The following is a 23707-nucleotide window of genomic DNA, read 5'->3' as shown; positions in this document are numbered from 1 at the left end:
CGCTGTCTGGACGGGTGAGTACTCCGATCTTAGATATTCGACTTCAGCTACGTTATTCACGTAGCTGAAGTTGCGTATCTAAGATCGATTTCCCCCCCCTAGTCTGGACGAGCCCTTAGAAAGACATCCAGCCTTCATTTAAATATTGTCAGTGATGGAGAATGCACCATGACCCTTGATAAATTGTTCTAATAGTTAATTATCCTCACTGTCAAAAATGTACACCGTACTTCCAGTCTGAATTTGTCCAGCTTCAACTTCCAGTCATTGGATTGTGTTATACCTTGCTCTACTAGAAGTGAAGATCTCGTTATTAAATATTTGTTCCCCATGTAGATACTTACAGACTGTAATCAAGTCACAGCTTAACCTTTTCTTTGTTAAGCTACATAGGGTATGTGTTTACTACCCGCCAAATCTGTGGGCAGCGATCGATCCAGCAGGGATCAATTTATCGTGTCTAATCTAGACGCGATAAATTGACCTCTGAGCACTCTCCCGTCGATTCCTGTACTCCACCGCCATGTGAGGTGCAGGTGTAGTTGACGGGGGAGCATCAGCAGTCGACTCACCGTGCTGAAGACACCACAGTAAGTAGGGTGACCAGATGTCCCAATTTTATAGGGACAATCCTGATTTTGGGGTCTTTTTCTTGTACAGGATCCTATTACCCCCCACCTCCTGTCCCAATTTTTCACACTTGCTGTCTGGTCACCCTAACGGTATGTCAATCTAAGTACATTGACTTCAGATACATTATTCACATAGCTGAAGTTGCATAACTTAGATTGACCCCCCCCCCCAGTGTAGACCAGGGCATAGAAGCTCTTTGCTTCTCACTGTAAAGCATGTTTTCTAACCCTTTATTCATTCTCATGGCTCTTTTCTGTACTCTCCTTAATTTATCTATTTCCTTTTTGAATTATGGGCACCAAAACTGAATGCAGTATTCAAGCACAGTTGGACCAGTGCCAAATACCAAGATAAACTAATGACTCAATGCAAGTGTGAATTGCAAAGATGTAGATATTTCCATGCATGAGATTGCCGGGAAAGGTTATTGTAGCACATTGGCTCTGTGCATTGAATCTTGAGAATAGGTATCATGTTAAAAATAAGCTTTTTAAAAATAATTTCCCTGATTTTCAAAGGTGCTGAGAACATATGTGTTCCCACTAACTTCTACAGAAAGCTGCGGTTGCTCAGGACCTCTGAAAATCATGCCAAATTTACTTCATTTATATGTTTCTAACAATTTGGGAAGAGCAGTAACACACCAAGTACATGGCTTGTACTAGTTTCTTCAACTTCTCAGATTGTTGGACATTACTAGACTTTTGGAATCACATGCTGAGCACCAAGGGCAAAGCTATTGATTTTTGGTGTCATCAGAACTCTGCAGGAATGATATAACCGTAACAGTTTCCCTGTGCTGCAAAATATCTTGAAACATCTGAAAACCTTGAGTAAAGGTCTGATTATCAGTGATGACCTGTTGTTTAGATAAAATATTGACTGACAATGGAAATTGGACATATAGATAAAAAAGCTGCTAAACATTGTATTTGCTAGAAAACTGTTTAATTCGACTATTAAGGGTCTGAAACTGACCATCAACCAGCAATTCTTCTTTATGAAGTCACTGAGTGACTGCCCTCTGCAGATTAAAAGAATTATGATCAAGCTTCTGAGATGACCTGAAAGTCTTCCACTTGTAGCAAAGTTACATCTATACCTGATGCACTGGGAAGAACAATGGATAAAACTATGAAAGAAAAAAACGTAGGAAATAATGGAGCATATGCTAGTTTGGTAATGATTACCTTACTAGCAGCTGACCAGAAGATTCAATTTATCACAAGCAAGACAGAGGAGACTTTTCAAATCCTTGGGACAATACTGAAGTGATAGCCACATGCAAAACTAGATTATTCCAGGGTATTACAGCTATAGAAATTAGCTAATATTATAGGGCAGGGGGAAGGGCAATATATGAGGATTGAAAAATAACAATGTCACAAAAAACCCTTAAGGAAGAACTGCTGCAAAGGTTCAGACAGAACAGATGGACGGGGTCAGAGCAAAATGTTAAAATAAAACAGGCATGTGAGGTCATGTATTGTCCCAAAATAAACTCAGGACATTGTACAGAGGGATGCACATTGCACATCTGGTAAGAAAAATAGGCCAAGTCCTGAACAGAGACAGACTTTACCCAGTGTGTTAGGAACTAAACCAAATCTGCACCAGAAAAGAGCTACTGGTTACGGGCTATTACACCATACATAAAGTTAGCAGTGAGACACTGACTAAATCATGTCCACACACTGGACATTTTAGCACTAATGAGCCAGTTTGTTAGTGCCAAAATGTAGACAATTTGCAATATAATAAGATTTTATCTATACAGCCTAGAATCCAAATTACCCATTGTTGAAAAGGTCTGTGCAAACTGTTCAGAATACAACAAAGGGAGAATGACTGTGGGGACAATGTGTACCAGAACCACTAGCTTACTGCACTGACCCAGCAGCAAATGGGCTAATATCTGCCTCACTACTTAGCAAGATTAGCGTTCTCAGATATCAAGGATTATTTTGCGGGGTAGCGACTACCAACGTTTTGCTCTGATTTTGCAAAGGAAAATAGCCTTTAGTTTTCAAGAATGCTATAGTTATAAATAATACATCTGATCAGAGTAATAGACAGGTGAGCCCTTGCTGTTCTGTATTCACTGGAGTATGGGAATTTGGGTTGGTCCCTAAGGCTGCTTATCAAATGTGGCTCCCAGCTTGCTCATGCAGGTGTATTATTTAAGTAAGATCCTAGTAAATGAACAGCGTTCTTTCAATTGGTTGTAATTACACAATGGACTCAGAATGGTTCTGTTCAGTCATATTTATGCAATGCTGGAAGTTAGTTGCTAGAACCTGGTGGTCCATTTTCATAGCTCATGCTGGAACTTTATTATGGATCTACTTGGATTTAGGATTGTGTCAGGGCTCACGCAAACTACACCAACATACAAAATTTATCCTAAGCAGATCTTAGGAGTTTGAGACTATATTAAAAAAGGATACGTATAAAGATAAAAAATACACTTCTGAATGTATATATATCAGTTTGTATTAAAATGACCATTTTTCTTAAACTTCTAATAATCAAAAATATAATATGGTACATAAGCAACATACTTAAGGAAAAACAAGTCCTATGTAATTCAAGATATACTGCAGCATCTCATGTATTTACACAAGGGCTAAATGGATTCTCATCAAAACAATACAATTAATAACAGGTCTAACCCAAATAGTATTAATTACGTGGCAAATTCCTACCACAGGATTTTGCAAGAGAAATGCCTATGAGGTGGCATTAATATGTGCTCTCCTCTTAAATGCTTCTATCACATGGTCTGTTGTCTTCAGCTTTTCGGGGAATGATTTTGTTTTAGGTCCAGGCTGCGAGACAGAGAGAGATTAAAAAATTGTTCTTATACAGGACAACTTAAAGCTTGTAGATTGCAACATAACCCTGAACTTTCCTATCTTTCTCATGCTCATGTGTTCATCACATCAATATTATGCAATAAATGCAGATTTAAACCAAAGGGTAAACTTGCTAGTGTAGATTGCCAACACGCAGTAGCAGTAACACCACACAGAGGGAGGTGCAGTGGTGCAAGTGTTGTCTATGATGCCTACCCCTAGTTAGTGCAGCACACAAGATGGAAGGCCAGGATGAGAGGATGAGGCCTGGTTCAGTGTATGAAAGCTGCTGCATATCCAGGACTTAAGAAAAATCAGACCACTTACAATACCTAAATCTGAATCTCAGGACCAAACTTTAAGCACCCGTTTTTTAATGATTCAGTTTAATCCTCGTAACAATGAGCTACTGATAGAGCTGGGTTAAACCACAGAATCATAGAAATGTGGGGCTGGAAGGGACCTCAGGACGTCATCAAGTCCAGCCCCATGTGCTGTGGCAGGACCAAGTAAACCTAGACCAGCCCTGACAGATGTCTGTCCAACTTCTTCTTAAAAACCTCCAACGATGGGGACTCCACAACCTCTCTTAGAAGGCTATTCCAGAGCTTAATTTAATTTTCCCTCTAATATCTAATCTAAACCCCCTGGCTGCCAATTAAGCCCACTACTTCTTGTCCTACCTTCAGTAGATACAGAGAACAACTGATCACCATCTGTTTCACAACAGCCCTTAACATACTTAAAGACTGTTATCAAGTCCCCTCCACCCCAGTCTTCTTTTCTCAAGACTAAACATGCCTGTTTTTTTAATCCTTCCTCAAAGGGTGGGTTTTCTACATCTTTTATCATTTTTATTGCTCTCCTCTGGACTCTCTCCAATTTGTCCACGTCTTTCCTTAAGTGTGACACAGAATTGGACACAGTGCTCCAAGGTGTCACCAGTGCCGAACAGAGAGGGACAACTACCTTCTGTGCCTTACTCATGACACTCCACACACAGCACTGCCAATGCACTTTAATCCTAATGAGCTGTACTCCTGTTTATTGCAGTGATGAAACTGTTTGTAGGAGAATCCCAGTCCCACTGCATTCTGCTAAATTGTCTGATGATTTGGTGATGTGCATAAATGCAGATTAGACCAGAGTCTGAAGGGCCTAGACATGAGGAGGGATAGCTCAGTGGTTTGAGCATTGGCCTGATAAACCCAGGGTTGTGAGTTCAATCCTTGAGGGGGCCATTTAGGGATCTGGGGTAAAAAGCTGTCTGGGGATTGGCCCTGCTTTGAGCAGGGGGTTGGTCTAGACCTCTAAGGTCCCTTCCAACCCTGATATTCTATGATTGGGGCACTGCTTTATAAGATGATACTTGTGATTGTGTAGAGACAAAGGGAGGTGAAATATTCCCTTCACTGTTATCCCCACTTCCTTTTCATGAACAGACTGCATGTGACCTTTAAGTGGAATCCCTTTCCCTGTTTCTTGCCTCTCTTCTCACTCTTCTGAGTAAGCTCTGTTCTTTTAGGTCCTGGTTTCCCTTCCGGTTGCATTTGGTCTGAAAATTAGTACATGCAACTGCAAGTTCTTTTCTCTGGAGTGTGACTAAGACCAGAAGTTAGGACAATCCCTGCATCACTCATTGCCCCTCCTTATCCGACCAGTGTCATTATGCCAATTTTTCATCATTAATACTGTAATTACTAATCTTATACATGGTACATCTCTCCCTTGGTGGTACTGTTTAAACCCTCTTAAACTCCTAGTACATTACATCTGCTGCCTCTCTCCTGTCAGCTCTCATTGTCAGTTCCACAAGGAAGTTAATCAGATTTGTTATGCATGACCTACCCTTTATAATCCTTACTAACTGATCTAGGGAATCTGGTGCTGGATCCTGATTTTTTAAGCATCTGCTTGTTAATACAAATAAAATGTACTAGTTTCCTTCCCCCACAGGGGAATGTCAGATATTATTTGTGGAACACCACAAGTGTACATGGAGCTTTATGGTAGCTAAGCAGTGATCAACAAGTCACAAAGAAATGATCGTGCTTCATCAGTGTGGCCTGCCTAGTGAATATTAGGGATTTAAGTGAGCTGTGTAGGGTAGGTGGGTGTAGATCTGTAAAGAAGATTACCAATTACTGGTTCATAACCCTACCTTGGAATTCCCTCCGTATATCCTTGCGCCTGGGAGAACTAAAACCAATGCTCCATGGTGAAAGGATGGTAAGTGTGAGGATGCCATCTGCGACCACAAATTCAGAGGATGCCAAGCCCAAGCATTCAAAAATCATGAGTCAGTTCCCCCATATTGAGGCAACTGGTTTAAAAAATCATGAGAGTTGAAAAATAATACATTTTGGGTTCTTTTTATTCTTTTGCCTTCTGGATTCTGAGCCTCTGGGGATCACATTTTCAGGCTTTTCTCTGCAACCATGAGGGCCAGAGACTGACTTTTTAAAAAAATGAATGCTGAGAATCTCAGGTAATCACATGACTCCACGAGATGGATCTTTAAAATGAATTCCAAATATAGTGAACAATTCTAAAGCACCACTTTACTAGAGTGAGCCCCCTGTGTGGTGTATCAAGACCATATTATTTCCTACCTGATAAAAAGTAAAATGTAATAACTTGTGTTTACACTTGCTAAAAGCAAATGGTGTGGCCACATCCGTAACAAAAAGACCATTGGGCCCTTCTGGACTAGATATTTTCATAAGCAAATAACAGATGCTGCACAATTCTGTTTCAGACAGAGATATAGAGACCGTGAGATTCCATAAACGGAGTGTGATTTACAAAAAAGACCTCTCAGCTGCAGAGAAGGTAAATCGTGACTTCAAGAATGTCTTCCCCTACAGACATAGAGGATGAACTTTTTAAAAGGGTGTAAGCAAAATAAATCTCATTAGACTTTTAGAGGGACTAAGGCATTTTTGAAAATTTTACCCAGGTTCTATAAAAGGAGATTTACAATTAGTGGGTGAGTTAGGCATAGAATGCATTAGATAGAGCATAGGTTAATTAAGGTGATTGTCTTACGCTGACCAAGTGGTTAAGAGAACCATAACTTTATGCAGTATGATGGGGGGTTTACTGCAAGAATCTACAGTTCACTAACTCGTTATGTAATCAGAAAAAGGCATGCACAGTGCAGACATCCAAGTGTAGGGAGAGGATGACTGTGCCCTGGTGTATGCTGCAGCTTTGAAATGTACAACGTCTTTCAAGGTTCTCTAGGTAGAGCTTGCAGAAATTTCAAATTCTGCACCTGTTGATGTTTGTAGTGCCTTGCACATAGAAATAACAACAGGCAACTAAGGAATGAAGAGGCCAGAGTTCCCCTGAGGAGTTCAGGATGTGCATACACAGAGCTTGGGTGCCTCTATGGAATTATAGTCATTTCACTTATGTTCCAAATTTGGCCTTTTTAATTCAATACATGGCTCCCACCTTCTTTGGCAGCCCTCCCAGTTTCCCACGTGTTGTCATCTGCTCCCCAGGCTCCTGCTGTGTGCGCCTCTGCCCTGCCACAGTTCATTGCTGCTTCCCTCCTGCTGTCCATTCAGTTGCAGCACTGGCTTTCCCCTACTTCACTGTGCTCTGTTGGTTGGAACAAGGGACTGGAAATTGGGAGAGCTGGGTTCTGTTTCTGCCTCTAGCTGGCTATGTGATCTCGAATGAGTTACTTAACTTCTCCATGCCTCAGTTTCCCAGTCTGTATAATGGAGTTTCTGCTTTGAGTTCTTTGGATCAATGCCATTAATATTACTATTACATTACTGCTCTTCATTCATATTGCTGGGCCAGTTCAATCTCTTCATTCATGGATGTTATGACACACAAATTAAGTATTATTAGATGGACTGAAGTCCATACCTTATAAAATAGGCAAAATGATTACACCGCTTCTGCTACTATGAGCACGTGTTCAGACATATTCGTACCTTCCTGACTCTGTCTTTTTGTGAACAGGTACAACATGGTGACAACTATTCACTTCTCTTCTCCAGTTCCTCTAAATGGCTCTGGGTGAAAATACCAGTAAAATGACATCCAGTTGCGAATCTTGCCTTGGACATCCTATCAAAAATTTAGCTGAGACACATCAGAACTAAATATGACTGCAAATTTGATAACCCCAACAAAGCAGACTTAGTTACTCACATTCCCCAAAGCCAACATCAAGCTGCAATGAAAAAAGCAGCTAACTGCTGACAATTATAGTTTAATCTCAATATTTCCTTCAAATATGAATGGTCTTTTCTTGTATCAATGTGCAATTCACCCTTCTAAGGGACATTTTGATAAAGACCCAAAGCATCAATTAAATATGACAGCCTGGATAAAACCCTTTTGTAGCTACAAAGCACTCTCCAAGCTCATGACACTATACAGACAGATTAGGGAAACCAAGGAAAAAATAGCAAGTGTACTACTATTTTTGTTCCCAAATCTCAGCTAGTTCTATTCTTGGTTACATATTAATGTGATAGGCTCCTTCAGATCTGCTGAACCCTGTGCGACGATAGCCACACAGAGGCCCTTCCAGCTTACTACATGTTTGTGATTAGCTCCTCTCCCTCCTCCACATATCCAAGTCAAAACTTGCAGGGTCTTGTTCTGTGGTGTTTGGATTGCAGGGTGATGTCTCAATGTTAACCCTGCAGCTACCTCTGTAATCTTTTACCGGTGCCTGCCACAGAGAGGATGTTTCCAAGCAGCACCTACCAAAATTCAGCCCCCTAAATAATTAGGTTACTGTCCAACACACAGCTGGAGAAGAGGATGTTTAGTTACCAGCTTCATGGAAGCACTGCCATGGCTCTTGTCCCTAGACTGTTACCTTATGCAGTTTAACAGCTCTGTTCAATCTTTTCTCCTGATTCAGCTGGAACTGTGTCCTCTCTAGAGCCTCTTTTAGCAGAGCATTCTCTTCTGCTTCTCTATAGACTTCATCTTCCAGTTTAGTCATCTCGGCCTGGTACGCTTGCAAAGATACCTTATTTGCCCTGTACAAAACAGAAAAGATAAAGTCATTTGGGCTTTATTCTCATCTACACTACAGCCCCTTGATACATCTCTGGCAGTGTAAAGGGCCCTAAAAAAAAAGGATAAATTACATGTACACCCCACTTTAAGGCTCCTTTACACTACCGGGGCATAGAAAAGGCCTTAATGTAAATGAGAAACAGGCCCCCTGTTTTTCCTGTGAAATGCTGAAAATATTTTAACAAGGACTTCCCACAAAAATTTCTTCTTAGTCCATGATAAACCCCTCTCTTTAGGGCGCATGTCTCTGCTGAAAGAATGACTATTGAAACAAAAATGTTTTCTCATAACCACAACTAAGCAAGGAGGTAGTATCATCCCACAGACAACATACTGAGGCCTGGTCCACACTACGCTGTTAAACCGATTTTATCAGCGTTAAATCGATTTAACGCTGCACCCGTCCACACTACACTGCTCTTTATATCGATTTAAAGGGCTCTTTAAATCGATTTCTGTACTCCTACAAAACGAGAGGAAAAACGCTGAAATTGATATTACTATATCGATTCAGGGTTAGTGTGGACGCAAATCAACATTATTGGCCTCATTCTTTTACAGTAGCTACCCAGAGTGCACTGCTCCAGAAATTGACGCTAGCCTCGGACCACGGATGCACACCACCGAATTAATGTGCCTAGTGTGGACGCACACAATCGACTTTATAATATCTGTTTTATAAAATCAGTTTAAGCTAATTCGAATTTATCCTGTAGTGTAGACGTACCCTGAGTGTGTTTGCTAGGAATGTTTATACTTGAGTTCTGCAAAGTACATGGTGTGTGAGGATAGCACAGCATGTCATTCGGTGTGCATGACTGTGAACACTAGGTGAAGACTCAGGAGGGGCTGCTGGGAGTTCTGTCCTTAGGAATTATGTTGAAAATACCTGCACATTTGGGCAAATTTTGTACATTTCAAAGCAAAAAAAAATTCCTTTAAAAAGCATTTTTATGTGTTCTGGGGATAGCTAGTTCTGTTAGGGAGACTTTACTATCCACAGGGATGGGGATTTCTTCCTAGGCAGGGAAATAACCCCAACCTTCCCTTCAATTTTGGGGTGGAATTTTAACCAGAGATTCCAGAGAATCTCATTTAACATTCCATTGTTCTTTTTGGCTTCATTTTCCAAATTGTTTAGACATTTTTTTTGTACGAGACAAACACCACATGTGATGCACATGATTAAGCAGAATAACACTGCATCACTTGCCACGGATTCGTCAAAGAATCATATACATTTTTAAAGACTATATAATTATTGTATCTGTTACTAATAATAAATCTCGAACAGGAAAAACAGACAAGTGTAATGTTGCTGCAGAATAAAAGCAGCAGATGTTCCTTTGCTTCTACTACAAACCTTTAGATATCATTTTCATCTGCAGGATCCTATTTTCAAATCTGAGTTTCTATGGTAGGTTGTTAAGCGACCAGCCCTAAACTTGGATTTCAAATGGGCACTCAGATGCTTAAAATGAATGAATGCCTAAGTGCTTACACAGGGGTTCAGAATTTGGATGTCCTATTAAAATATCCATTTTTGAGAACTGGGCATACAGTTTCCATACACAGCTTGTAATGGACAATCCTAACAACACGTAGGTATTTAGTACAATAATAGACATTGTGCCATCTTGCATGGTTAGTTTTTAAATAGAATTCCTACTTCATTTCATTGGTTAGCTCAGGGGTCGGCAACCTTTCAGAAGCGCTGTGCCGAGTCTTCATTTATTCACTCTGATTTAAGGTTTCACGTGCCAGTCATACATTTAAACATTTTTAGAAGGTCTCTTTCTATAAGTCTATAATATATAACTAAACTATTGTTGTATGGAAAGTAAATAAGGTTTTTAAAATGTTTAAAAAGTTTCATTTAAAATTAAATTAAAATGCAGAGCCCCCCAGACTGGTGGCCAGGACCCGGGTAGTGAGAGTGCCACTGAAAATCAGCTTGCGTGCCGCCTTTGGCACCCGTGCCACAGGTTGCCTACCCCTGGGTTAGCTTGATGTGGCCTTAGAAGATACCATCTAAGAGAGCTATGAAGTTCAAAGAGGGCATTTCCTAGCTTACACCAGCTTTATTTCCATGCAGTAACATAGTGAATGTTTTTATGGAAACACAAAAGGATACTGTAATTAAAACTGAATTGTAAATATGCTCCTTTCACGAAATTTCTCACAAATTTTTGTCACAGTTCTGGCTCTTTTTGCTAAGACAGCTGGATCCACTGTCATGGCTCTTGGCAAATAGTAAGTAAGTGTGTTTTCTCTACCTGAGTTGTCCAATGTCTGACTCATACTCTTTCAGTAGTTCTTCTTTCCTTTCTAGCCGACTCTTGAGTTTGCTGATCTTATCGTACAGCAGCTCAAGGTCCTTCTGTCGCTGCATTCTCACTTTTTCCCTCTCATCCTGAGAAAGATGCTTAACAGACTGCACTCCTGTCAGCTCCTTCACATTCATCAGACTTCCAAGAGCATGAATTAAGTTGAGGTACTGTATGAAGATAGAGAGTGAATTATTTACTAGGAGTGCTGACTCCTAATTAGAAAAATATCACACTGCTCAACCCATCTGCTTTCATTCTGCTTCAGTATAAAGGATTTAAAGGTAGTAAATAAACTATCGTGCGCTAGCCTCTTCATTTAAATTTAACCTATTTTTTTTCCTTAGCCTCTTTATGTGTTCCTAAGGAATCAAGCAGAACAAGAATGTATCAAATATATAAATTCATTCATAATGTATTAGACCAATTAATTTGACTATGAAGCACTTAAGTGCAGAACTGGATCAGCATCCAATGGTTCTAAAGTCACTATCTGTTGGGTTGTCACAATGCCCACGCAATGGAGGCATAAGGACTCGAAACTAACTAGACTTTGGAGGTCAGTGTTGTTTCCAGGAAGTAGAAACCAGGATGAAATGTCGCTGTTGGGTTTACAATAGGGAGATTTTATTTACAGTTTTTTGATGATGATCAGCACATTTTAAAAAAGGGGAGATAAATAACACGCAGCAATTGGGACATAAATAGAAAGAAGATGAGTCAGTGTGCTGACTGTGCCCTTGGGCAGTGGTTCTCAGCAGTGGCTCACAAAACCTGCATGGAGATATGCAGGCTCAGGTGGAAACATTCTCAGACCCACACTGTGGGGAAGCGGAGAGGTGTCAGTCAGATAACCTCTGCTGAAGTGGAAAGCAGGAGGGTGAAGCATTCAGATGATGGGCAGGCTATAAAGGCCTAGAGTGATACAGCAAAAACGCCTTCCACCTCAACACAGCATGGGAGTTGAATCAGTTGTTTTACTGGATTTTTGGCTCGGTCTTCCACTTCCAGTCAGTCAGAGGGATACCCAACCATTTATTCGCATACGGAACACTCAGTCCTCTCTGTCTCCTGAAGTTTCAGGGCTTCTCTATGTACACAGCCCTTCTTATATTTGCATCACACGTGCAACAGGTTTGGTAATGTTTGACTGGAACACTCTGCTCTGCTAGCAAGTCTTGATTCTGACAGGAAAGTATTTAGTGTGTTTTGCTGACTCGCTAATGCTCGTGGCTCATAATCCCATCCTGCTACAAGGCAGGCAGCAGTAGAGACAGAAGAGCCATTCTGAGGTAGGAATCCTAGGAGCAGCTAAACTTGGGGGAAAGGCTTGAACTAAACATTGCTAAATTGCCAAACCTCATGAAGCGGCTGAGTATTTGGCTTTACATAGTGTGTGTGGTCTGTGTTTTAGAGAAGGTTAAGGATGGCACTTGCTCCCAAACTCATTAAAATATATTTTAAAAATCCCTATGTCTCAGGCTATTTATTCCTACATATCCTCTCTTCTTTTAAGGCAAAGCATACTCCAGCACATATCCACTACAGTAAGCTATCATGCCATTCAAGGGGCCCATTAGCTGGAGGACAGTCTGGCTACATAATTAATTTGGGCTTTATTTTAACGCCATACTAAGGAGACATTCAAAGATCTAAGGTCTTTCAAGGGAACATTTTTTTGGAGATTAAAATGAAGGGAAAAGAAACACATGCCATTGGGAGCTGCTCGGACTGTATATTTCCCAGGCAGCTAACAGAGGTTTTGACGTTCCTGCAGATATGAATTCATACTCTAAGAAATCCATGAGACTCCCAGGGTATTTGGAAGCTGATCACTAAATTCTGACACTGATTTTAACAGGACCCACAATATACAGTTCCTGAATGTGATTGTATCTTGTTTTTTATTTACATACCATCTTCTCGCTGAGGTCTAAAGCATCAGACATTTCCAGCTTTGCTGTCCTCTCTAAGGCTACATTTGAATATGTATTGGGAAAATGGCTTGGAAGCTGAAATAGATAGAATAATGGATCTCCTTACTACTTGTAGACCAAATCCTGTTCTCCCTCCCACAGAAAACAAACAAACCAAAAAAATACCCACCAATGTCAAAGTGTGTCATTTCCGGCTGTCAGAAGGCCTATTATGTTGTTGTGCAAAGTACAGTATTGGCCTAAACAAAGGGTCTGTCAGCAAGTATCTCCTTACACTAGATGACATGTTCAACACACCTGATTTCTGGTTAACCATGCCTCTTTCTTCTCTTATCCACCTTTTCTTCTCTTATCCACCTCCACATGAAGATTTCTACCGGCTTTTAATTGGGGTCCACCTCTTGCTCAGTGCCTAGTGATTTTTGGGTTTTGATTACATGTGTACTGTTCATTTTTTCCTGCTATCACATTCACGCTCTTCTCTTTAGCTAGAGCTTGCCCATATTACCATTGACTTTTTAAGACAGAAAATGATTTTAAAAAACTATAATGTGAACATCAAAACATTCACTTCAACTTAAACTCCACTTGATTCCACCAATTGGCTTCCTTGGTTTTTTACACTCATTCACACTATCAGGGGAGTTCCTTTATTATTCTCCGTATACATTTTGTTGCCTTTTGCATGATTCACAGCCGAAAGGCAGACAGTAAGATGGACCTACAGAGGATGTAGGGGCAGTGGGGCCAGATCCTCTGCTGGTGTTAATCAGCACTATTCTCTTTAAGTGAAAAATATTGAGAACTGGGTGTCCAAATCTTCTATGCAGCTTTGCAAATCTCAGCCTAAAAATGTTAATTCAACATTCATTGTGTAATGCTGAGTTAAAGAAGAGAGATATTGGACAAGTTCTATATAGATATAGTTATAAGAAGTCACTTTTTGTAAACACAAACGACTTCAAGAACTGTACTAAAAAGTCAAAGATATTAAGGAATATTTATCTGTAGGTTTTCTTATTGCACCTTAAAAATGTTCCTACGTATTCTAATGAACCACAACTAAAATAACATATAAAATTCTGTTTACCTTGGCCTCCATTTTTTTTATTGATGATGGCACGTGTTCCTTTTCTAAGCCTATTTTCTGAGCTATTTTCTCATATAGGTCTTTCTTTAGCACTATAAGTGGCTCAGGAACCTTCTCGTTAATAGCTAAGGGAACAAGAAAACCCCCCCATGCAAGTTGTTACATTGTCACATGTAAGATGTAATGTTTACTAAAAGCACATTGTTTTAATAATAGTTCTCAAAATTTCCTAAATACATTTTCCTGTAAAAATATAAATATAAAATGGGTGACACATGGAATGTATTTCTCATAAAATCAGGGACAGAACCCACAATAAATCTAGTAATCAGACACTGTACTCAAGGTTTGAAATTTAGGGATTGCACTGGAAATTACTATTCTAATTCCGGAATTTTATGGGGATTATACTTATCTTCGGTATTTTTCTGAAGATGTATAAATTGTGGACAGAGAATGAGGCTACTTCTATACTTGGAGCTAGGGGTATGATTCCCAGCTTGCACAAACATACTTGCACTAGTTTTCATCTAGCTAGTGCACTACATATAATAGTGTTGCAGGGTACACAGCCAGCAGTAGCACAAGCTAGCTGTGCTAACTATGTACCCAGGGGGTTCAGGCACGTTTGTATTCAGTATGGGTTAGCCACGCGGCAACTGCAGCTACACGACTATTTTTAGCATGTTAGCTCGATGAGCGCCAGCGTGAGCATGTCAACACGAGCTGGGAATCACTTTGCCAAGCTTCAGATGTAGACATACCCAGAGAGAGAACAATTTAAAAAGTTAAATTAAAACAGGAAAGGAACCTTACAGCAAAAACACATATAACTTACTGTATTAATACTGCTCGCAGAGCCAAGTTCGTTGCTGGTATAAGCAGGGATAACTATTGACTTAAGTGGAGTTGTACCTGCTTATATCAGGAGTAGATGTGGCCCATGATATTTAGATGTCTAGTCAGACCTCTGCTCTGTATCTGAATCTTAAAATATAGTGAACAGAGATTAAAGGGTTCTTCTTGCTGATTCATTTTGCTGACCTCTGAGCAGAATATGGCCCCTTCACAGGTATAGACCTACATACACTTGTCTCTGAATGATACACACTATGCATCTATTACTATTTAACTATGGGCCTGGCTTTGCAGACGTGTAAATCCATTCAACTCTATGGAGTTACGCTGGTGAAAGCAAGAGCAGATTTTGGTCATATAAGGACAATGGTTGCACAATGTAGGTTAGTTGCCTTTCCTAGCTTTAAACGTTCTATTGGTTTACGCTCCACTCTTGCACAGACTTACATGCATGCTTAACTTTAAACATCTAAGTATTCCTATTCTGTTGCATGGGATTACTCACGAGCTTAATGTTAAACACGTGGATAAGTCCGAGGAGGACTGGGGCCTTAGTCATGACATACTACGAAAATTCAGTAATCCCAACATCACAAATTTGATTTCTTTCACTGTTGTACAAGAGGCCAGTATCCCTTTCAGTTATATTCAACCTACACAACTACCAAGAAATGTTCTAGCAGAAGAATTGCATGCTGTACTTACTTAAAGGCTGAGACTTTTCCAGCGTCTTGATTCTGTCTCGGAGCTCAGTCAGTGCATCTTTTTGACGCTGAATTATCTCCTCATGTCTGAGGCCTTTACATTTAGCTCCTAGGTCCGCCAAGTCCAAAGTCTGCTTCTGAAATCAGAAACCCATCCAAACCATCCTTGATTATGTTACAAATTATTCTGCTCTGCACAAACAAGCACCATGTAACTCTTGAATAACTGCCACATCATAACCTTGCTTCAAAGTAAACACAGGCATGCAGGTGCTTGGGCCCTAAAATTCTGCAGCTTTCCTTAAAACTATTACCCCACTTGCAGTAGCTGTGATTCTGATCTCACCAGCTAGAAGTCGTGTACTGGTCATCTTAGGTGTTTTGAGAATCAAATTCTGGGTGCTGTGGGAAAAGTAGCTCTCTCCATCAGTTTGAAAGATAAGGAATTAAAACAGGAGTAGTCAGCTGGACAGCAGTGCCTATGTAACACACTGGAGAATGTGTGGTATCGGTCCCTCTCTGCATCAATCCACAAAGGACAGGAGTTGTCCTAACTGCAAAGTTTTGGCTCTTCAGTTAAAGCTGTTGCAGCTCACACGTTTTAGCTCTGGAGGGCTCTGGTTCAGTCCCTGCTGTGTCAGCCAAGATGGCGGCCGCCACTCCTCAATGCGGCTTATTCGGCATTGGTCTCAACGTGTAAAATGAATGTTAAGTCAGCTTTTTCAACCCCTTTCAACAGAGGTTTAAATGAAGGCACCGCTCTCTTCAATTATTTCCATCCCTGCCTTCTCAAGAAACTGCATCTCACATTGATTTGTTCGTTGTTTTCAAAGCAATTCACTCTGAACGCCACATCTGAAGTTGATCTTATACATTACGCCCCATTTGTTTTTTAACAATATATATAAATTATGCATTTCAGTATTCCACCACAGTTCAGTGTCTGGCTTTACGATTAATATACACAGATGTCTATATAAGCACGTTAATTCAAACTGCATCCAGCTAATGATAACTGGAAGATACTATCTAGAGTCTCAATGCTTATTTTCATTATATTGTTTAAAATCAATTCATTTATAAAATGAAAAATAAGTAGTGCTGCACATATATAGCTGCAAACTTCCCCACCTCCTGCGTGTGTAATAAGAGGCAGGTGATAATTCTCAGTGCAACGCCCAGCTACGATTCACCACTTTGGCTGTATAAGTCAAGTCAATTCGTCTTGCATTCTGCCTGTTATTACAGAGGATTTTCATAAAGATGTTAACTAAAAAACCTCTTTCTGCTATTATGAACAGATTCAAAAAGGTTGTATTTTTGACAGTAATATATACACAGCATTTCAATACAAAGCAGGAAAACAGTGCACAATTTTCCCTTTTCTGATTCGCAAAAATATCCTATACCGTACATTAGACCTTATCTGCCTACGTACAGGAGCGGCGCCAGGGTTTTTGGCGCCTTAGGCAGGGGTCCTTCTGCACTCCCAGTCGGCGGCAATTCTGCGGCGGGGGGGTCCTTCTGCACTCCCGGTCTTCGGGGCACTTCAGCGGCGGGTCCCAGAGTGAGTGAAGGACCCGCCGCTGAATTGCCACTGAAGACCCGGAGCGCGGAAGGACCCCCTGCCGCTGAATTGCCACCAAGGGTGGCAAAATGCCGCCCCCCCACATCCTGGTGCCCTAGGCAACTGCCTAGGTCGCCTAAATGGAAGTGCCGGCCCTGCCTATGTATCACATGAAAGAATAGGAATGTGCTGTGGGAGAGCTAGAGCATGGTATCTTTTTTTCAAGCTGCTTTACACAATCTAATTGGCAATTATAACAACACTTAGCACTTTCAACACTTCATATTTGCAAAACAGCTGTACAAACATTAGCTAAGTAATCATCACAAAATGCCTGTGCAGTATGTAAAAACTGTTATCCTGAGTTTTCAGAAGGGGAAATGAGAGAGGTTAAATATTTCAAAAGTTGCTAATGATTTTGATGAAGTGGGTTTTAGCCCACGAAAGCTTATGCCCAAATAAATTTGTTAGTCTCTAAGGTGCCACAAGGATTCCTCGTTGTTTTTGTCGATACAGTCTAACACAGCTGCCACTCTGAAACTAGTGATTTTGAGTACTCAATTTTTTGAAAAAAAAAAACCAGAAGTACTTGTGGCACTTTAGAGACTAACAAATTTATTTGAGCATAAGCTTTTGTGGGCTACAGCCCACTTCTTCAGATGCATGGAATGAAACATATATTGAGGAGATATATATACACATACAGAGAGCATGAAAAGGTGGGAGTTGTCTTACCAACTCTGAGAGGCCAATTAAGTAAGGAAAAAAAACTTTTGAAGTGATAATCAAGACAGCCCAGTACAGACAGTTTGATAAGTGTGAGAATACTTACAAGGGGAGATAGATTCAATATTTGTAATGGCTCAGCCATTCCCAGTCCCTGTTCAAACCTAAGGTGATTGTATCTAGTTTGCATATCAATTCCAGCTCAGCAGTTTCTCGTTGGAGTCTGTTTTTGAAGCTTTCCTGTTGCAAAATTGCCACCAGCAGGTCTGTCATTGAATGACCAGACAGGTTAAAGTGTTCTCCTACTGGTTTTTGAGTGTTATGATTCCTGATGAGAGAGGTTAAATATTTCAAAGGTTGCTAATGATTTTGATGAAGTGGGTTTTAGCCCATGAAAGCTTATGCCCAAATAAATTTGTTAGGCCATGGCTACACTAGAGAGTTGCAGCGCTGGTGAGGGGGTTACAGCGCTGCAACTTAGGATGTGGCCACACTTGCAAAGCACGGCCAGCGCTGCAACTCCCTGGTTGCAGCGCTGGCTGTACACCCGGTCGAGCCTCGGGTGTAGGGATTCCAGCGCTGGTGATCCAGCGCTGGTCAGCAAGTGTGGACGCCCACCAGGGCTTTTATTGACCTCTGGGGTATAAGGAGGTATCCCAGAATTCCTGTCCACAACAAACCGGAAGAAAGGGAGAGCTCGGAGTTCAGCCAAACTGCTTATTTAAAAAACAAACACAGCTCCTGTTTGCTGAGCGAGCGGAGGCAGGCAGGGGAATTACTTTGGAATGGTCACAGCTGTTTGCTTGAAGAGAGAAACAGCACTCTCACACGGCGGGGGGGAGGGGGAAGTCCGTGTTGAGCAGTTGCTGATCTGGTCTGACGGGTATTTAGAAGTACATAATTTGCATTTAGTGAATGAGAGAGGAGTGGGGGAAGGGAGTTAGAACTTTTAAAATGATTGAAGGTAGGCACAGTCCTTAGAACTTGCAAGGCAGGGAGCTGAGAACAGTGTCAACTCCAAAAATCCATTCTGTCTGTCTCCTCCACGCTCCCTGTCACATTCCACCCCTCCCCCCTCTTTTGAAAAGCACGTTGCAGCCACTTGAATGCTGGGATAGCTGCCCACAATGCACCACTCCCAACAGCGCTGCAAGTGCTGCAAATGTGGCCACACTGCAGCGCTGGTAGCTGTCAGCGTGGCCACACTGCAGCGCTGGCCCTACACAGCTGTACGAACACAGCTGTAACTACCAGCGCTGCAAAACTGTAAGTGTAGACATGGCCTTAGTCTCTAAAGGTGCCACCTTGGGCCTGGACTTTCCCAAGTACAGAGCATTGACAACTGCCATTGAAGTTAAAAGAAACCACTTTTGAGAATTTCAGTGTAAGCGATTTGCCCAGGGCCAACATGTCAGTGGCAGAATTGGCAGAACTGGGTAGAGAAGTTTCTGACTCTCAGTCCTGGGCGTAGCCCATTAGAGAATGCTGCTTGTCTAACAGTGAATGTACTTCTATGACAAAGCCAAGTAAACAAACTCTTGTTCAAGAACTTTAAAGCCACTATACCTTCAAGTCTTTTTATCATTTTCCTCTTAGTAGTATTATGGTCAATAAAGCCATCCATCATAAATCCCACATCTACATTAATATCACATTTATTGGTATTGAGGTAGCACCCAAAGGCCCCAATCAAATTCAGCACCTTTTTGCAGTACAAATTGCACAAACACATAGAAAGATACAATCCTTGCCTTGAAAACATGTGAACTCTAATTTAAGATGAGATGCAGCAGAAGAGGTTAAAGAATAGAAGAGGCAGGGTGGGGGAAAGTGAAGGAATGACAAGGGTAGCAATAGTCAGATTATGCAATGGCTTAGGATAGTTAGGTGCACAACCTGATGGTGCATAACATAGATAGCACACAGCTGCGCAATAAAACGATTACCACTACAAACACAGATACCAGGAAAGCCTGCTGGAAAGCATTAGACTCATCAAGGCAGTGAGTAACCAACCTTTTCTGTTGCTCTGGTCTGAGACTAAAAATGTGGCTCCCTGGCCCAATCCACCTAAAGGCGGGAAGTAAATACAACCCTCCACCTCATTCCCTCACAGCTGCCTAGAGCACCAAATCTGGCAGTGAAAATTTCAAATATATGCCAGAAAGCAATGGATCCAGCAGTCTGATTCTTATTTCACCATTGTACAGTTTTACACCTGTCACTCCATGGACTTCAACTGGTGTGCTCTCATGTAAGTGGACTTGGGGTAAGTGAGATCAGAATCAGGAGCAGTGTCTGATTAAAGAGCAGCCCTTAGTGAAACAAAAATCTCCAATCCAAAGGCAATGTTATGAAATACATATCATCTGTGGATCCTTTCTCTCTCTTCCTTTTGATCTCTGGATCCTGCTTCTCACAGATTGTTGACCAGGGCTTGCTCGCTCAGTTTGATTCTGTTACTGCATCAAGAACATCTTGCTCTAGGTTTTCTTTATTTAACAACTGCTTATCCTTTATTATTCAGTTTAGTCTACTGCATCCTCAGTTTCTTGACTCGTTTTGATTTGGACTTGCCTTTTTGGTGTTGGGGACTTCATCCTTTGTGGTATTACTGGCTTGCACATCTGTTTGTGGTAGCTTTTCAAATTCACTCTCCTTTTCTTTTGCTGCATGCTTCAGCTTTTTCAGTTTTTCTTTCGTATGCCTGTGTCAAGAGTAGAAAATATTGCCCAAGAGGATGATGGGTGAAGGTGAATAATCAGTCTGCTGAAAACAGCAACATGAATAACTATTAAAGCATACAAATGCATAGATAGGAAGAGATAACTAGCAGTGATTTAGCTACAACTCAATTTTCAATGGCTCTTCCAAATCCCTGTATAAGGCCATGGCTACACTGGCACTTTACAGCGCTGCAACTTTTGCGCTCAGGGGTGTGAAAAAATACCCCCCTGAGTGCTGCAAGATACAGCACTGTAAAGCCTCCGTGTAATCACTGCCGCAGCGCTGGGAGCGCGGCTCCCAGCGCTGCAAGCTACACCCGTAAGGGATGTGGTTTACATGCAGCACTGGGAGAGCTCTCTCCCAGCGCTGGCGCTCCGACTACACTCACACGGCAGCGCTTTGAAATTTCAAGTGTAGCCATACCCTCAATTGTTTGAAATTTCTACAGAGGAAAGTAAAAATTTACATTTTAAAATGTTTCCATGGGAAGTAGTTATCTAAACGAAATACTCATTTGACTTATGAAGTCAGTGGGTTTTTTTGCTGGGCTGGTTAGCTCAGCCTCTGCTATTCTGTATGTTGAGGTGGTTTATACCTTAATTCTTCAGCTGAAGTTCTCAGATCTTTATCCTTCTTGTCCACAAGGTCTGACATCGCAAATAGCTTCTCTCTAAGCATGTTCAGTTCACTCTCTTGGCTTCTAACAAGAATTAGGTTCCGCTCCAGTTCCATCTTTTGTTTCTCATTGAGTTCTCCTGCATGGAGAGAGGTTTCAGTGGTTATTGGCTACCTTAGTGCCTGATGCTAGGTGCCTTCAACTCTATTAGGATCAGGGTCTTGGAGAATGCTTCTCTTCTCAATGCAACGTCACGATGGTTGAGAACAATGAAGGTGCTTTTTCCGACAGTCCATAGCTGTGTACACCCAAGGACCTCCGCTACAGAGCTCACTCACTCTGGCAGTCCATTAGAGCTTGCGTTTATTGCCCCTCAGAACCCAGAGCGAGGTATATCTTTTCACTTCAGCAGTTGTGTCTATATCATGCTAGTGAAGTTTTCCTTCTAGGTTGGAAAAGTACTGAGATGAGATAGGCTGTATTGTTTATTGTTTAAATGAATATCCTGTTTGTAGTGTAGGTACATGCACCCATATTCCATGGTTACCAGCACACTAAATAAATCAGATGCACACAATTCTAGTTTTAAAACTATTTTTTCAGACTTCATTCCACAATATTCCTTCCTTCCTATGCAGAATACAATATTTAAGCCCCTAAAGGATAAAGCATTTAAGAATTCTGGCCAAATTTTTCAAAAGTGTCTAGTGATTTTGGATATCCAACTTGAGACATCTTAAAGGGGCTTGACTTTCAGAAGATTGATGCTGAGCACTTTCTGAAAACCAGCCAATTTGCTTTTGCCTAAACCTCAATGAAAATGTTCCAGTGAGAAAATAATATCCATTTTCACATTCTTGTTTCTCCTTCCACCAACACCTATTCTCTAAGTATGTATTGGGGGAAGTCATGGCAGTATTGTAAGTCACATGATACATTTCACAAACCTATCATGTCCGACATTCTGGCTTTGGCTTCTGAGAGGTCTTTCTTTAATCCCAAAATGATAGCCTGCTTGGACTGGATTTCCTTCCGAGCAGCTGCTAATTCTCCTCTGAAATTCATGAGGCAGATAATTGCAAAACCCGATTTCATTTGAAAGATTAATATTACTTAAAGTGTACATGTCATATAGGGTAAGATCATATAAGTAATACACACACATTATTTTAAAAATGTGATTTTAAATCCCCTAAATCCAGGCACGTAGAGTTAGGTATTACTGTCTCTCTCACTTCTTAATTCAAGATAACGTGCCTAGATGTTGAAGAATGGATGACAGATAAAATGACATGGTATTTTGCATCAGACCTACTCCAATCAAGGTAAAACACTATATAACATAGTCTCAGCTGGATACAGCTCAACAGTGAAGATGAGAGCAGCTGTGGATCCGTGTAGAACTCTGAGAGCCATCACTTGGCCTATGGGAAGTACATTGGCCATCCATACTCAAACCCACAAAAGCAATGAATGTAGTAGTCCAGGCAATATCAGAACTACATGCTCTATGTTTTTGTGGCTCACTATACTTAAAGTCCCCAGAAATGATACTGAGCTGAAGAAAAACCACAAAATAAGATGATATAAAGACTGGCTCCCCTCTTATGTACGAATTATTTCACATTTAGATGGGACTCTATGCACATTTACTAGATGTTCTGGGCCTGAGTCTCATTTACAAAGCAAAGAAAAAGCCATGGCTGGCCCATGCCAGCTGACTTGGGCTCGCAGGCTTGGACTGTGGGGTTGTTTGATTGCTGTGAAGATTTCCAGGCTTGGGCTGGAGCCCAAGCTCTAGGACCCTGCAAGGGGGAGGGTCTCAGGGTTCAGGCTCCAGCCCGAGTCCAGCAATCTACAAGGCAATGAAACAGCCCAGCAGCCTAAGCCCCATGAGTCCAAATCAGCTGGCATGGGCCAGCCATGGGTTTTTCTTTGCTGTGTAGATATACCCTTAGGGACCTGAAAGCATGAATAACTTCCATTAACACCCATGGGGAGGCTCCTTTATATCGCCAGAGTGGTATAAAGGGGGCTTATTGTAAAAAGTCTGATGCTGATTGCTAGTTTTCTCCTTAAACCCTTTTACGTGATGATCAAAATCAGAGAATAGTTGTCAGCTGCTTACATCAGAAGAACATGGGCCTCTTCATTGTCAGAAAGCTCTTGTGAAACAGACGATGCTGACTTCTGAGGCTCTTTCTGAAATACTAAAGTCAAAAATTAAACAGACTAGCTACAATCAACTAAGTTACTAGTTTATTCTCAAAATCTATGCATACTCGAGGTCTGTTTGTCTTTGTGATGTGACTGAGTTTAATAGAGGGCTTTTGAGAGATTGTTCAGTAGATTTCCCAACAAACGAATTACGTTATTTGATTAGGGTCTTTCTTTTTGTAAGTCTGTCTGTTCAAATCCGGTCATTCACATCTTTGTATTAATAGACAGCAAGCCACTACAAGGAAATATTTGGCTTAGTAACCATGGCACATTATACAGAAAATGTTAGATTTGGTCCTTCATCCTGTCAGTCACTTAGGCCCCAATTCAGGAAAGCTTTTAAACTTGTACGAAAGTCCATCCCTATTCAGCTGCACTTGATACATGCT

At 41.1% G+C, this 23707-nt stretch overlaps 1 protein-coding gene across 5 annotated transcripts in view; it reads right to left on the bottom strand.

Annotated features, from left to right (window-relative positions):
• Window positions 1-3096: 3096 nt before the first annotated feature.
• FHAD1 (forkhead associated phosphopeptide binding domain 1) overlaps window positions 3097-23707 on the bottom strand; it is a 58698-nt gene continuing 38087 nt past the window's right edge. For 3 of the 5 annotated variants that reach the window (XM_050931529.1, XM_050931532.1, XM_050931530.1), the window contains 4 exons: window positions 23227-23308; window positions 22046-22152; window positions 21078-21237; window positions 20113-20462 (listed from right to left, as the gene is read on the bottom strand). In XM_050931529.1, the coding sequence (XP_050787486.1) occupies window positions 20300-20462; window positions 21078-21237; window positions 22046-22152; window positions 23227-23308 (512 nt within the window). In that variant the 3' untranslated portion in view covers window positions 20113-20299. Of the gene's footprint in view, window positions 3462-8340; window positions 8507-10822; window positions 11044-12789; window positions 12886-13900; window positions 14026-15463; window positions 15600-20112; window positions 20463-21077; window positions 21238-22045; window positions 22153-23226; window positions 23309-23707 lie in introns of those variants that run through there. The other 2 variants (XM_050931534.1, XM_050931533.1) reach the window with 2 other exon arrangements.

This window comes from Gopherus flavomarginatus, chromosome 21 (genome assembly GCF_025201925.1).
Source record: "Gopherus flavomarginatus isolate rGopFla2 chromosome 21, rGopFla2.mat.asm, whole genome shotgun sequence".
In the NCBI taxonomy this organism is placed as follows: Eukaryota; Metazoa; Chordata; order Testudines; family Testudinidae; genus Gopherus; species Gopherus flavomarginatus.
This window is presented reverse-complemented; position numbering and strand designations above follow the sequence as displayed.